Raw genomic sequence first — 17,030 nt, forward strand, 5'->3', positions numbered from 1 at the left:
TTCATTCTTCCAATACTGAAAGTGATTTCTATTATTTTATTTATAATATTTCCCCCCAACAATACTAATATTGTGCTAAACAATTTTGGGGATGGATTTTCCATACATGACGTGCTTTGCAAGGAAACAGACATCTTAGAAATCAAATTATGGATGGACAGATAAAAATACTTATTTCTGTCTTGAATACAGTATAATGATTATAATTCTGTTACCCTGTAAATAAAAGGACAGGCTTAAAAATAGTTGTACCCTTTGCACAATGCAAAAGATAGATGTGTATTCATAAGAGATGAGAGAAACATAATTCTTAACTTAGTATGTAAGGCTGTTTCCCTGAAGATATCTCCCCAATAGGATAGTCTAACCTCGTGCTCTGAATAAATTTTAAAGAAAGTTTTTAGTGACTGATCAGTTTATATAAAAGGGAAACCCGCACAAATATTAACTTGTATGAAAGTATCAGATACATAATTCACAGTATCTCCTTGAGTAAATTCTTTTCTCACAAACTAACAGTAGGCTCATTAAGTAGCTTTTTTCTTCCTACCTTTATATCCAGCACCCAACCCTCCAAATTCACACATGTAGAGAAAGTATTATTTACATTAGAATATTTAAAATGCCTGTAATGTAGTTTAAACCTTCCACAAATATCTTTGAGCGAGCAAGTAGTGTCCACATCTCCTACCACAATGAGAATGGGCTGCTTTAAATTTTCAAAGGGAATCTCTTCAGAGGTTTTAGAACATTGTGGGTAGGAACTTGCAGCAGGAGTAAAAAGTGGTCATAATATTGGGCTTCCCGTGATCCCTTCACCTTATATCTTCATTCCTTGGCCACAGGTTCCTTAAGGCATGGCAGAAACCACAGAAGTCACTATGTTAGGCAGGCAGTGCCATAAATGTTACAGAGCCTTCTTAATGACTGCAATTCTAGCATGTAGATATGCTTCTGTTACTGCTACGAGCACAATTAGGGGAGCCAGGAGATTTCTAGAGGCCTCTTTTTAGTGGGTTTATGGGTTCCTTCATTTTGGTGAATACAAATGGGGTAGAGCTAGACTTTTCATGCCTGCCAAAATCAAGTGGGAAACTCTGTAGGATGTTTTACTAGGTAAACCTGACGTAGTTCAGATTCAGATTTCATCTTCCATTCTCTCCTCACACAATTAACCGTGCCACTTTATGAGAACCTTTGCTGTTTGTTTTCTCATTCCTCCATTATCTTGCAAAATATATTCAGAGGTCTACGCCAGAGGTTTAGGCTTACTATGAATAATGCATCTGTAATACCCAAGGATGATGACAAAACTCACTGAGTATATGCTTGAAATGGTTTTGATTTAAATGACATCTATTTAAGTTATTTACATCACTAGACAAAAACATCTCCCTTAAAATATTTAATATTAAATCTTTTAGCTTTTTCATAGCTTACTGAAGATTCTTTCAAGATTCCTTATTGCATGTGCATATACAGAAGGTACTAATATATGAATGTCTTTTATGTGCTTTCTTCAAGGGTACTTTTATGTGGGCTGTTTGTTCTCAAAATCACCCAGTAAGCATAGTTAGTATTAACCATAAATTTACAGATGAGGAACCCAAGGCCTAATGAAGTTAGATAATGTACCAAAAGTCCCATAACTAGCAAGTAGCTGGAGCCACAGTTTCAACGAAGTCAACTCCTCAGCTGGTGCTTTTTTTCCTTTCCCTTTTTTTTTTTTTTTTTTGAGATAAAATTGACGTATAACATTTTATTAGTTTTAGGTGCACCCGAGCCTGTATTTTTAACCACTCTATCACACTGGTTCTTGTTTAATGTATACATTTAACAAAATTCTCTATTTCTATTTAAAGACTGATGAAGGCATGGGTTATATATTTTATTTTATTTTTTTTTCCAACATTTATTTATTTTTGGGACAGAGAGAGACAGAGCATGAACGGGGGAGGGGCAGAGAGAGAGGGAGACACAGAATCGGAAACAGGCTCCAGGCTCTGAGCCATCAGCCCAGAGCCCGATGCGGGGCTCGAACTCCCAGACCGCGAGATCGTGACCTGGCTGAAGTCAGACACTTAACCGACTGCGCCACCCAGGCGCCCCTGGGTTATATATTTTAAAGTAATTTGTTTCAGATTAATTTTATAACTTGCTCAGAAAAGTCCATGATGTTTCATTTTCTTTACCAGAGCTAAGTAAACTTCTGTATTTTACCTAGTTTCAGATGCCTTTGATGATAAGACACATCATTATTTTATATACTACCAAGAAAAAACATTGTAGATTAAACTGAATATAACAGTTCTTTCAGACATCTGTTTAGACACAGATGTCACCACATCTATAACATTTTTGTACTTAGGTAATTAATATGTAGAATAAATGGCTTAAGATGTTCCTACGCTTTCATCATACTCAAAGTCCAGCTCTTCTGGTTCACTTTCTGACTACATGTCCACATTTTTCAACCCCTTTTGGGCTATCAGGAATGTTGGAGATAGAGTGTTTCTTTAAAAATTATGTCACTCTAACCTCTGAGAGTTTCTTCTAATCCACTATTCATTAAAAACTCTAATACGTAATCCATTTCAGTTCTAAACACTATGTTTTCTGGAATGTGATTTCCAGTTCAGTACAGGGACTCTTTTTAGGAGTTTATTTATTTATTTTTTAAATGTTTATTTATCTTGAGAGAGAGAGAGTGGGGGAGGGAGAGAACTCCAAGCGGGCTCCGTGCTGTCAATGCAGAGCCCAACATGAGGCTTGAACTCATGAACTGTGAGACCATAACCTGAGCTGATATCAAGAGTCAGATGCCTGCGACAGAGCCACTGAGACTGTTTATAAAATTTTATCAGCAAACATATCTTCATCTCTACCAGTAGCCATCAGTTTCTATTTTGTATGTTATCCAGATGTGGTAGGGTATGTGCAAAGGTAATGGATTGTGGGGCACCTGGAGGGCTCAGTTGGTTGAGCATCCAACTTCAGCTCAAGTCATGATCTCGTGGTTTGTGGGTTTGAGCCCCACATCAGGCTACCTGCTGATGGCAGGGCTCGCTTCAGATCCTCTGTCCCCCTTTCTCTCTGCCCCTTCCCTGCTTGCACTCTCTCTCTCAAAAATAAATAGAACATTAAAAATTTTTTTTAAAAAGATGATGGATTGTAAGTTAGGAAGGAATCTGAGCTAGAAAGTAAGATTTGGGGGATTATCAAGGCATTACATTGACAACAAGGGTCAGAAGAGGCCCCATTTAGAAGCAGGTGCCAATAGATGGATGAGGAACAGAACAATGGGAACATCTGATAAGAGGACCCCAAGGACAAGGAAACCAATTACAGTAAGCTTTGAGAGACACCTTGGTAAGCATTCAGGCACTTTGAGGTTTGCAGGTATATCTAGTAGAATAATACTTTAATTTACTAGATTATTTGCCTGACAGAATCTGAAATCCTTACTCATAGAAGTCTTTTTCATAATAAATAATGTTTGTAAACAATGCAGAGTTACTCTCTTTTCTTCAAAGGGATACTTTCTTTCTGTAACAGGGTAACTTAAATTGTATTAAGAAACACAAATTTAGACCCCAAACTGTTGAAGAAAGCATTAGTTTCTTTTTTTTTTAATTTTTTTTTTTTTATGTTTACTTATTTTTGAAAGAGAAACAGAGCATGAGCCGGGGAAGGGCAGAGAGAGAGGGAGACACAGAATCTGAAGCAGGCTCCAGGCTTCCGAGCTGTCAGCACAGAGCTGATGGGGGGATCAAACCCACGTGCGGTGAGATCATGATCTGAGTCGAAGTCAGATGCTTAACCTACTGAGCCACCCAAGCAGCCCTAAAGCATTAGTTTCTAAGTGGAACTTGCTTGGGGCAATAGGCCAGCATGAGAGCACCTAGTTCATGAAAGTGGCACACATGTACATTGAAGTCCAGGTTGTTTGTTTCTGAGCACATGGGTGTGCAGGAAGAGTAAGGAGACAAACCAACAGGCTGTCCTTAGGGCAGTATTGGGGGTGCTTGAGTCACTCTGTCACTTTCATAGTGAGGGAGTAACCTCAATATCGTTACTGACAATTGTGTCCAGATTTGCCTATTGCAACCTATTTTTAAATCCCATTCTAAAAATTTATCTGGGGGCGACCTGGTGGCTCAGTCACTTAAGCATCTGACTCTTGATTTCAGCTCAAGTCATAATCTCATGGTTTATGAGATTAAGCCCTGTGTTGGGCTTAGGGCTGACAGCCTGGAACCTGCTTGGGATTCTCTGTCTCTCTCTCTCTCTCTCTCTCTCTCTCTCTCTCTCTTTATCTCTCTCTCTCTGTCCCTCTCCCCCTCCCCAGCTCTCTGTCTCTCAAAATAAATAAGTACACATTAAAAAAACAAAAGCTTATCTGGATATTATTTATATTTCTACATAATTAGCATGCTTAAGTATATGCATAGGGCTACCATTCTAGAGACTGATGGTGAATCTGGGCCCTGGAGGCATGGGGGAGAAACATCTTTCTTAAATTCTATAACTGACCATTTACATACAGGATTTACTTCATAGATTAAATAAGTGCATTGCTCATGCATTAGACTCTCATTTGTTAAATAGTCTATTAATTAGATAGTACTTTTTCTTCTAGACTTTACATAACTAATTTTAATTAAGTTTGCCACTTTTTGTAGAATTTGACTTTAGTTCAAGGAAACTTGTAAAATTATAGTTTAAAGAGCTATTTAAATGATGTCTTGGGTGTGTTTTGAACTCCTTCATCTGACTTGTAGATCTGAAGCCAACAGGAAACCGGCTGGTCCTTTTTGAAGGGAATTCTTACCAGTCACAGGAATAAAGAATTATTTTGCCCTTATTCCAGCAAACAGACATGAGATCATAGTGGTATTTCAATATCTCTTCTGACTCACTGGTGTCTCCAGCTAAACAATTTAGTGGTTTCTTTGTGAACAATTTACTTAATGTGGAACTATCAAAACTGTACCTGTAAAAAAGGACCAAATTAGCAGCCAAAGCTAGAGCCCTAACATTTTTTTAAATAAGTATTCCTAAAATGTAAGATGCTAAGCTTAAAGTTTTGCGATCAGCATTAATCCCAAGGTATTCATTACTGCTAAATCTGTCTAATGGGTTACTACTAAATCCGTCTAATAGGGGAGGAATGGGCTGGCTTAAAGTTCTAAGAAAATAAACGTTATTTTTTCAAAATTTAAAAAGTATGCGAAGTATTTAAAATTATACATGAGGGCTGAGCACTTCTGAGGTAACTGAGATAGCTCATATGTAGGACTTCTTTCAGGATACTTTTTAGAATTTATTACACAAGTTGAAATTGTATAGGGTGTTCTAATATACTAGATGGTGAAGGGAATATATGAAAAAGCTATAAAGAGAAAACAGGGCAGATGGACAAAAATGAAAAACATATTTCCTAAATTATGTTTCACACTGTGCTCTAGAAAGATAGATTACTGAAGAAGTGGCTCATAAAATGGAGGAAGCAAAAGCAAGAATGTTTGGAAAGATTAAGATATACCAACAAAGTTAAAATTTTGGTTGATATTGCAAAATAGACTTAAAAACACATACTTACTTTGGAACCAAGTGTAAGACAATGCAGAAAGTATATTGAACTGCTCTCTCCTCTAGTAGTAACTCAAAGATTATTAGGTCTCATATTGTTATGGTTTAATGTATTCTCGTGCAATATGCTTCAATGTATTTGGTATGACCATTTTCTTCAACATTTACCTTGTTATTTAAACAAAATCAGCAGAACTTTGGGGCTCTGCAAAGAAGAAAAAGGTAAATGGGAGTCCATTGGACAGCTTATCTGTGGCCAGATCTCACTACTTAATATACTAGAGGCACAAGACATATTTAGGGAAATGAAGTAGAAAAGTTTTATAGCATATTGAAACTTAGTACCTTCACCTTTTTCTATCCTGATCCAAAGGCTTTGTTTCAGTGTCTTACTGCCCAACACCAGTGTTTATTATGCCTCATCTATGTCCTATTCCTTTCCTATGTATATCCCTGCCTCTGTAATCCTGCTTCTCCTATCTACTTCTTATCACCATCTACAGATGCCCACTCACCTCCTTCCTTTTTATTTTTGATTCTTTTATTATGTGTTTCCTGCCCACCCAGTCTCTTCCCATGCCAACAAATACAGACATGATTGGAGCTGCTTAGAGAACATTCTACCAGTTTCAGACCCTTCCAGCTCTTACTGTTTGTAATCCTACAGTCACAGAAAGTGTATTTAAGAGTGCTTAGAAAGCTTTTTACTTTTCTTTTGGTAATGTGATAATTTTTTAATGGAAGTATAATTTATATATAGTAAAATTTACCCTTTCTGCTCTGTAATTTTTATCACTTCTGACACATTTGTGTAGTTGTGTAGGCACCAACACAAAGTCAAGTTCTATAACCCCCAGATTTCTCTCCTCCTCTTTGGTATAGTCAACTTCTATCCGTGCCCCCCAGCCACTGGCAACCAAGGATCTCTTTTCTGTCCCTATAGTGTCTTTTCCCTAATGTCATATAAATGGAAATCATACAGTATGTTGCCTTTTTTTCCCTTTTAAAAAATTATGGTAAAATATATATAGCATAAAATTTATCGTCATAACCATTTTTATGTGTACAGTTCAATAGTGTAAAGTATATTCACATTGTTGCAGAATCAATCTATAGATTTTTTTTTTCATCTTGCAAAACTAAAGCTCTGTACCAATTAAACAGCAACTATCCATTCCTTTCTTCCCTCCAGCACCTGGCAACCACCCTTCTACTTTCTGTCTCTGAATTTGACTACTCTAGGTAACTTTTTAAGTGGAAGTGTATAATATTTGTCTTTTTGTGACTGGCTTAGTTCACTTAGCATAATATCCTCAAGGTTCATCCATGTTGTAGCATGTGCCACAATGTTTTTCTGTTTTAAGGCTTAATAATACTCCATTGCATGTATATCACATTTTGTTTATCCATCTGCCACTGGACACTTGGGTTGCTTCTATCTTTGACTGTTGTGAATAATGCTACTGTGAGCATTGTTTTGCAAATATCTTTTAAATATATGCTGAGAAGTAGAATTACTAGATCACATGGTAATTTCATCCCTAATTTTTTGAGGACCTGCCATACTGTTTTTCACAGCAGCTGCACCATTTTATATTCTTGCCAACAGTGTACAAGGGTTCCAATTTCTCTGAATCCTCACCGTTTGTTTTTTTGTTTTTTTTTGTTTTTTTGAGAGTAGTCATCCTAATGGATATGAAATGATGTCTCATCATGGTTTTGATGTGCGTTTCTCTAATGACTAGTGATGTTGAGCATCTTTTCAAGCTCTTATTGGCCACTTGGATATCTTTGGAGAAACATCTCTTCAAGTCCTTTGCCCATTTTCTAATCAGATTATTTGGGTTTTGTTGTTGAATTGTACAAGTTCTTTATATATTCTACATATTAACTCTGTGATTTGGAAATATTTTTTCCTATTATGTAGGTTGTCTTTTCATTCTGCTAATTGTATCTTGATGCCCAAAAGGTTTTTTTGGTTTGTTTTTTTAATGTTTATTTTTGAGAGAGAGAGAGAGAGAGGGAGAAAGTGGGGGAGGAGCAGAGAGTGAGAGGGGGGACAGGGGATCTGAAGCTGGCTCTGTGCTGACAGCAGAGAACCCAATGTGGGATTCGAATTCACGAATCATGAGATCATGATCTGAGCCGAAGTCGAACCCCCAACCAACTGAGCCACCCAGGTGTTCCTGATGCACAAAAGTTTTAAATTTTGCCATGGTCCAAATTTATCTTTTTTTAATTGCCTGTGCTTTTTATGTTATATCCAAGAAATCATTGCAAGTCCTTTGTCCTGGAGCTTTTCCCCTATGTTTTCTTTTTAAGAGATTTATATTTTAACTCTTACACTTAAGTCACTCATCCATTTTTAGTTAAGTTTCGTATACGGCATAAGACAGAGACCTAGCTGCTTTTGCATGTGGGTATTCAGTTTTCCCAGTATCATTTGTTGGAAAGACCATCCTTTCCACATTGAATGATCATGGCAATCATATATGTGAAACCCAATTGACCATATATGTGAGGCTTTATTTCTGGCCTCTATGTTCTATTCCATTGGTTTATATGTCTGTCTTTACGTCAGTACACACTGTTTTGATTATTGTAGTTTTGTATAAGTTTTGAAATCAGGAAATGTGAGCTCCAACTGTGTTCTTTTTTTTTTTTTTTTTAAGATTGTTTTGCAATTTGGAGTCCTCTGAAATGCCATATGAATTTTAGGATGAATTTTTCTGTTTCTCAAATTACATTGTTGGGATTTTGATGGGATTACGTTGAATCTGTAGATCACTTGGGGTAGTGTGGACATCTTCACAGTATTAAGTCTTCCAGTCTATGTACATGGAATGTTTTCCTGTTCATTTGTGTCTTCTTTGATTTCTTTCAGTGACCTTTTTAAAAAAAAATTGTTTTTTAATATTTATTTATTTTAGAGGGAGAGAGACACACACACAGAGTACAAGTGGGGTAGGGGCAAAGAGAGGGAGACACAGAATCTGAAGCAGGCTCCAGGCTCTGAGCTGTCACCACAGAGCCTGACACGGGGCTTGAACTCTCAGACCGCAAGGTTGTGACCTGAGCCAAAGTCGGACCCTTAACCAACTGAACCACCCAGGCGCCCCACTTCCAGTGACTTTTTATAGTTTTAAGTGTACAAGTTTTTTATCCCCTTGTTTAAGTTCATTACTAGGTATTTCATAAGCATTTTATTCTATTGGATGCTATTATAAATGGAATTGTTTTATTAATTTCCTTTTCTGATTATTTGTTGTGTATTAGAATTACATCTGGTTTTGTGTATCGATGCAACTTTGCTGAACTCATTTATTAACAGCCTGTTTGTGAAATCTTTAGGGTTTTCAACATAGAAATTATGTCTCCCGCAAACAGATAATTCTACTTCTTTCTTTCCAATTTAGACACATGTCATTCATTTTTGTGCCTCCTTGTGCTCGCTAGGACTTCCAGTACCATGTTGAATTTAGAGTGGTGAAAGTGAGCATCCTTGTCTGGTTTCTGATCTCAGAGGAAAAGGTTTCAGCTTTCACTTTTGACTCTGATGTTAGCTGTGTGATTTTCCTACATGGCTTTTATTATATTGGGTAGTTTCCTTCTATTCCTCATTTATTGGCTATTTTTATAATAAAAGGGTATTGAATTTTGTCAAATGGTTTTTTTACATCATTTGAGATGATCATGTGTTTTTTTTATTCTATTAATGTGGTATATTACATTGATTTTTGTATGTTAAACTTTCCTTGCATCCCAGAGTCTCTTCATTTTTTTTTTTTAAATTGGGTCTTTCAAAGAGAAGTTTGTAATTGTTATGAAATACCTTTTATCAATTTTTAATGGATCACACTTTTGGTGCTCTATCTAAGAAACTTTTGCCTAACCCATGTTGACAAGGATTTCTTCTTTTGTGGTCTCTTCTTGAAGGTTTATATTTTATAACAATTTTATATTTTCAGTTCATTTTTATATAGGATAGGAGATAGGACTCAAGATTTTCTTGTGTGTGTGTGTGTGGGGGGGGTTATCTAGCTGTTTTGGCACTATTTGTTTAAAAGGCTATTGATTCTCCTTTGAATTGCCTTGGGATTTTTTATATAATCTTCATTTAATTTTTTAATATTTTTTAATATTTTTGAGAGAGAGACCAAACGTGAGCAAGCGGAGGGGAAGAGAGAGAGAGGGGGGGGGGGGGGCGGGGGCCAGAGAAAGACATAGAATCCAAAGCAGGCTCCAGGCTCCAAGCTGTCAGCACAGAGCCTGATGTACGGCTTGAACTCACGAACTGTGAGATCATGACCTGAGCCGAAGTCAGATGCTTAACTGACTAAGCCACCAGATGCCTCTATAATAATCTTCATTTTAATCATGTCCAGATATTTTCATTTTTTTGTGAGGATCCAAGTTCCTGTCTAAAAAACTTCCTTTATATTTCCTGTAGTATGTTATCTGCTGGTAAGGAATTCCTTTAGCTTTTGTTATTTCACCTTCATTTAGAAAAGTATCATCTCTGTGTGTAGAATTCTGGGTTGACAATTGTTTTCTTTTGGCACTATCACACTGTTCTCTTATGAACTGCTTAGTTTGTGATGAGAAACTACTATAATTGTTACCTTTGTTCTGTATATATGTTTTTGAGTTTTTTGGGTTTGTAGTTAAATGCCCTTTATAGTTTTTTGAAAATTGTCAGCCTTTGTCTCTTCACATATTTTTTCTGCTTTCTTCTCTTTTCTTTCTGGGATGCCAGTTACACATTTGTTAGAAAGTTTGATATTGTCCCCATGTCTTAGATACTCTGGTGGGTTTTTTTGTTTATTTTTTTCTCTCTGTGTTCAGCTTGGCCAGCACAGGGGTGCCTGGGTGGCTCAGTCAGTTGAGCGACCAACTTCAGCTTAGGTCATGATCTCACAGTTGGTGGGTTCGGGCCCCACGGTGGGCTCTGTGCTAACAGCTCAGACCCTGGAGCCTTCTTTGGATTCTGTGTCTCCCTCTTTGTGCCCCTCCCCCGTGCACTTGCACATGGGCCCATTCTCTCTCTCTCTCTCTGTCAAAAATAAATAAAAATTTTTTTTTTAATTTCTAGATTACACAAAACAAGGCATTTGGTCAGGAATACTAACCTTTTCCTGAACAGGTCCTTTGTAAATACTCCAAGTCCCAGATCTGAATTTTATACATAAAATCTCCTATATTTTGTATGCTTGATCAATTGATTTAAAACAGAAATCAAGAAACTGTAGGTTCTACTAATTAAAGCTAGCATGAAATCCCGTCCCTAATGTGAGATTCAAAATAATTATATTTAAGAATTTTCTTAGTATTGAAAACTTAATTATGATTTAATTGTTGTAACATTTACTATTCATTATATTCACCAGCTTAATCCTAGGTGGGTTTTGTACTTAGCTCATAAGTTCATACCTTTACTTTTTCATTTAGATAGTCAATGTGTTTACCTAAACACAAGCACCGAGCTGTGCTGGGAACTGGAAGGTTCGGTGGTGTAGCTAGAAAATACTTGTTGGAGAAGACCTGAATCCCTGAAAGAGAAGAATGCATTCTTATAGATTGATGCTGAATATGGAAAGTTTTGGGCAAAAATTCATAGAGAGGAAAATTAAAGTCTAATTGGGAGGAAGAAACTGTCACAGGAAAGCCAGCTGACTAGAACAGGAGCTATAACCCATGGCTTCGATCCAGGAAATAGATTGGTACCACCAAGCAATTAACTCTGATTGAGTGTCCCACAATTTTAACTCAATTCTTAGACTGCCTGGAGGGAGCATCAGATCCCACATATCAAGGGCTCAGTCCCATAAGACTGCTTCTTCTTCAGATGCCAGGTTGCAAGTCCAGGTTGTTACCTGTGTTTTTGATTCACTGGCTATAAATTAGAGATAGCTACAACCCCCTACCTAGTTCAGTTAATTTGCTAGAGTAGTTCACAGAACTCAAGGAACTGGCTTTGCTTACTCGATTACCAGTTTATTACAAAGGATATTAAAGGATGTGAATGAACAGCCAGATGAAATAATACATACAGCAAGATCCTAACAACTGGAGCTTTTTCCCCTGTGGAGTTTGGGGCCTAGCACTTGAATGCTTTCTGGGTCACCAACATGGCAGCTCTTCTGGGTTTTTATGGAGGCTTCATTCCATAGACATGATTGATAAATTCTTTGGCCATTGGTGACCGTTTCATTTTCAGCCCCTCTCTCTCTCCCTGGAGGTCAGAGGGTGGGAGTGAAAGTTTTAACCCTGTAATCAAGGTGGGTTCTTCCTGCCACCAGCCCTCACACCTTTAGGAGGTTTCTAAAAGTCACCTCATTAACATAAACTTAATTGTGGTTGAAAGGGGCTTGTTGTGAATAACAAGACATCCATTTCACTTTTATGGCTCTAAAGTGATTTCTGGGGCTGCAGACAAAAGACCAAATATAACAAAAGATGCCCCAGGAGTTTTACATTTGCATATATCTAGTGTTTAAATTAGTTCAGTAAGATTTTAGTTAGCAGATTAAAAGGTCTGTTTAAATAAAACTTTATAGGGAAAAAATGGTAGGTGGTTTTGAAAAAATCTGTAATTAAGTGAGAACAGGTGCATGCTTTACTCAGAAAACCTGAATTTGGAACATCATTTCACAAAAGACCGAATAGAAAAGAGTTTTCTTTTCAAGGCTACAAGTGGGCTGTTAAATTAATAGCTTAGCTTATTGTTTGATTTTTATTCATTCATGTTTTGAGGAAACTTCAGTAAACTTTAGAAAATTTTAAAAACTTTTTATTTGAAACTAATTTTAGACTTACAGAAAACTTACAAAAACTACGTGGAGAATCTCCATGTACCCCTCACCCAACTTCTCTTAATGGTAGCATCTTACACAACCATAATAATTACCAAATTAATATAGACACGGTACTATAACTAAACACACAACTAAACTGCAGACCTCTTTTCACAATTGTCCTTTTCTGTTCTAGGAACCTATCAATGATCACACTTTGCATTTAATTATTTCTTCTTAATCTCCACCATTCTTTTTCTCAGTCTTTTGATACTGTTGAAGAATACCAACCAGTTATTTTTTAGACAGCCCCTCAGTTTGGGTTTATGATGTTTGCTCATGATTAGAATAAGGTTATGCATTTTTGACAAGAATACCACAGAAATTATCTTGTATCTTTCCCTATGCATCATATGAGAGGGTTCATGATGCTGATACATTTTATTACTGGTGATGAGCTTTAGAAATTCTTGATGATAGATGCTATGATTTCTTTTATATAATACATTTTAAATTATTATTAAGGGGGCGCCTGGGTGGCTTAGTTGGTTAAGCATCCAACTTTCAGTTCACTGCATTATCATGCAGTTTGTGAGTTCAAGCCCCGCATTGGGCTCTGTGCTGACAGCTCAGAGCCTGGAGCCTGCTTCAGATTCCTTGTCTCCCTCTCTCTCTCTGCCCCTTCCCCTCTCATGCTGTGTCTCTCTTAATCTCAAAAATAAATAATAAGACATTTAAATTTTTTTAAATTATTATTAAAAATACCAGTCCATCAAAGCATTTGCTTTGTAATGCAGGTAATTTACCAAAAACCAAAATGCAGATTAGGGAAAGCTGTTATCATCACTAGTTAATTAATGGGATGAGGTCTGTAGAATTTCACTAAAAAAAGTAAATTGTTCAATGATAAGAAAAAAACACCTTTTTCTTTCAAATGAGGCAATTCTTTCTTCATTGGACAGTTAACAAAGGAATTATCAAAAGAAGAATCTTCCCGAGTAATAGAATTGTTTTTGTAGTAGAAAAATTGTCTTGGTTGAAGCAATTAACTTTGGATAACTTATCAAGTAGAACAATAAATGAGGAAATAGGTGATTGCTTTTAGGTTTTTTTGTTCTATGTGTAACACTGGAATTCTATCAAATTAAGTCATTAAGACCAGTTTCTGGGCTGTAGCCTATCATCATATCTGAAATAAATTTATTGCAACAAATTTTTTGTATTTTGGGCATTTCAAAATTATGAATAGCATGAAATAAATCAATAATAATTTCAGAGGAAATACTACATTACATGTCCCATACCTTATTGACATTGAATCATCCTCATATGTTTCAGAAAGGAATGAAATTGTGCTTCAGGCTTTGATGCACTTAAAAAAATACAGTGTATTTTAAAAAGACAGTATGGAGGCTCCTTAAAAATTAAAAATGGAGATACCATATGATCCTTCTGGGTCTTTACCCAAAGAAAATTCTAATTCTAAAAGATATATGCACCCTTATGTTTATTGCACATTATTTACAATAGCCTAGATATGGAACACCCCAAGGTCCACCAATAGATGAATGGATAATGGATGAAGAAAATATAGTGTATATATGTATACAAAATGGAATCTTACTTACCATAAAAAAGAATGAAATCTTGCCACTTGCCACAACATGTTTGGACCTAGAAAGTATTTTGCTATAAAATAAGCCAGAGAAAGAATACCATATAATTTAATTTATATGTGGAATTTAAAAAACAAAACAAACTTGGGACGCCCAGGTGGCTCAGTTAAGCATCCGACTCTTTGTTTCTGCTCAGGTCATGATCTCACATTTCATGAGTTCCAGCCCCACTCTGCACTGTCAGTGCAGAGCTTCGGATTCATTCTCCCCTCTTTCCACCCCTACCCCATTCATGCTCTCCCACTCTCTCAAAATAAATAAACTTAATTTAAGAAATCAAAAAACAAAACAAACAAAAATAGACTCATAAGTACAGACAACAAACTGGTGGCTGCCAGAGAAAAGGGGAGTGAGGGGAAGTAGGTGATCAAGGGGATTAAGAGGTACAAACTTGTAGTTATAAAGTAAATAACAGGGATGAAAAGTACAGATTAGGAAATATAGTAAATAATGTAATAATAGCTTTGTATAGTGACACACAGTAACTGTACTTACCATGGTGAATATTTTGTGATATATATAATCATCAAATCACTATGTTATACACCAGAAACTAATATTGTATGTCAAAACTGTGTTTTTATGAAATAAAATTTTTAATGATATCTCCCTCAGATATACAGTAGATTATTAGGTTTTGCTGATAGGTATATCTATATATACCTATATAGATAGATATAGTGTTTATTCCTCAAAAGAGAATGAGTAGAAACTCTCCTGTAGATATCTGTTACCTGTCATAATGAAAGTGGGAACTAGCTCACATTAAGCTTTCTTCACTTGCTAGGTTTTCTTCACTAGGAACATTTCATTGAAATAGTTGTTTTTATACTTTTTGGATTATCTTTGAAGCATCCATGAACTATAAAACTAATAGAACTGAGTCCTGCTGTCCCTTCAAAGTAACAATATTCAATGTAATTGATAGCATTTTCTTTTATTTTAGTTCAGCAATCAGCAAACATTGGGAGGCTGAACTGGCTACCCTCAAAGGAAATAATGCCAAACTCACTGCAGCCCTGTTGGAGTCCACTGCCAATGTGAAACAATGGAAACAGCAACTAGCTGCGTATCAAGAGGAAGCAGAACGTCTGCACAAGCGAGTAAGTTCAGAGCTGCTGCCATCCATAGGGATTTATGGCTAACAGACTTCACTGCTCAGCAGAGACTTACATGTAGTGGACTCAGTTCAAGGACATCTTTTGGAGATAATCGTTGGTTGTCAGAACATATACATAGATGGTAGTATAAGTGGGTTTATTTAGTTAAGAAAAATATTTTCTATTCTGTCATTATCTGTGAAAATCTTGGTAAGTTATGTCTTTCTTTCTGCTCAGTAATCTCATCTGTAAAATAGAAATAATAATTGATACTGTGTAGAATTCCTGTGAAAATTAATTGAGAAAGTGAATTGACATTTAGTTGCACTGAGTTAATGATAGATGCTTTTATTATTTTATTTTTATTTTTTAAAAAAGGAACAGGAGTGCCTGGGTGGCTCAGTTTGTTAAGCGTCCAACTTCAGCACTGGTCATGATCTCACAGTTTGTGAGTTTGAGCCCTGCGTGGGGCTCTGTGCTGACAGGCCTGAAGCCTGATTCAGATTTGTGCCTCCCTCTCTCTCTACCCCTTCCCCACTCACGCTCTGTCTCTCTGTCACTCTCTCAAAAATAAATAAAAACATTAAAAAAAGATTTTTTTTAAAGAGCAACTTAAAACATACAGGTAGGAAACGCTTTATAAAAGTTGGGAGGTGCCTGGGTGACTCAATTGGTTAAGAGGCCAACTTTAGCTCAGGTTATGTTCTCATGGTTCATGAGTTCGAGCCCCGCATCAGGTTGTCTACTGACAGCACAGAGCCCACTTCAGATCCTCTGTCCCCCTGTCCCCCACTCATGCTCACTCGATCTCTCTCTCTCTCTCTCTCTCTCTCGATCTGTCTCTCTCTCAAAAATAAACATGAAAAAAAATTTTAAGAAAAAGTAGTCAGTTACACAGGTTTCCCCCACTATCCAAAAATAAAGCATTACTGTGAAACCTTTCCTAAGCTCAAGTGGCATAAAGCAAAGACTATTCCCTACTTTAAAGTTCACATCATATCACTTCACTTTTACAAAAGACCTACATTAGTATCTGTTTTTGCTACTTGACAGAAATCTGAAGATGATTTTCAGTTTTACCAAAAAACACCATTACCATACTAATCTAGGTCTTTCATAAAAGTGAAGTGGCATAAATGCAAGCTCTCAGAAAGTGGGGGAGCACCTGCATTTGAAATTCATATAGGAAAAGAAAATCAGAAACCCCAGTATAAATAATATCAGAAGCCCAAACAATTACTTGTGAAGAATTTTTTTTGTGCTCAAAGCATTTACATTTACCCAACAGGAAGCAGATGCCACTAATTTCCTTTTTTAGAAAGGATGCCAAACAAGTGAACTTCATAGACAATAGGAAATTGTCTTACTACCAGAGCACAATTTAAGGAATGTAATAGGACCAGAATGACAAGGGAAATAATATAGAAATGGAATAGACACAGGGAGGGAGAGTAAGAAACCTGAATAAATATCATCCTATTATATGTATAAAGGTTAACTTAAGAGGAAGAAGAAGAAGGTTGTTTAATGAGTATAGAATTTCCATTTAGCAAGATGAAAAAGTTCTAGAGATATTTTTCACAATGGTCTGAGTATACTTGTACACTTAAAAATGGTAAGATGATAAATTTAATTATGTGTTCTTTACCACAATAAAAAAAATTAACTCACAACAGTTAACTCATGAGCCAATAAATATTCATTGAAAAACTATCATATCTCCTTATTGAGTAATCCTTGCCCTTAAGGAATTTTTGTTGTAAATAATTAATTGAATTTTAAAGATTTAAGAAATGAAATCTTTCTGTTCACATGTTTATAATTTTCAGTGCTCTTCCTTCCTTTTTATAGATTTGATTTCCATCAAG

General features: G+C 36.2%; 1 protein-coding gene across 2 annotated transcripts in view; it reads left to right on the plus strand.

The window, feature by feature from the left end:
* HOMER1 (homer scaffold protein 1) overlaps positions 1 to 17,030 on the plus strand; it is a 145,176-nt gene that overhangs the window by 106,657 nt on the left and 21,489 nt on the right. For both annotated transcript variants that reach the window (XM_040449916.1, XM_040449906.1), the window contains exon 6: positions 15,009 to 15,165. In XM_040449916.1, the coding sequence (XP_040305850.1) occupies positions 15,009 to 15,165 (157 nt within the window). The remainder of the gene's footprint in view (positions 1 to 15,008; positions 15,166 to 17,030) is intronic.

This window comes from Herpailurus yagouaroundi, unplaced genomic scaffold, assembly GCF_014898765.1.
Source record: "Herpailurus yagouaroundi ecotype Mexico unplaced genomic scaffold, PumYag 29, whole genome shotgun sequence".
NCBI lineage: Eukaryota > Metazoa > Chordata > Mammalia > Carnivora > Felidae > Herpailurus > Herpailurus yagouaroundi.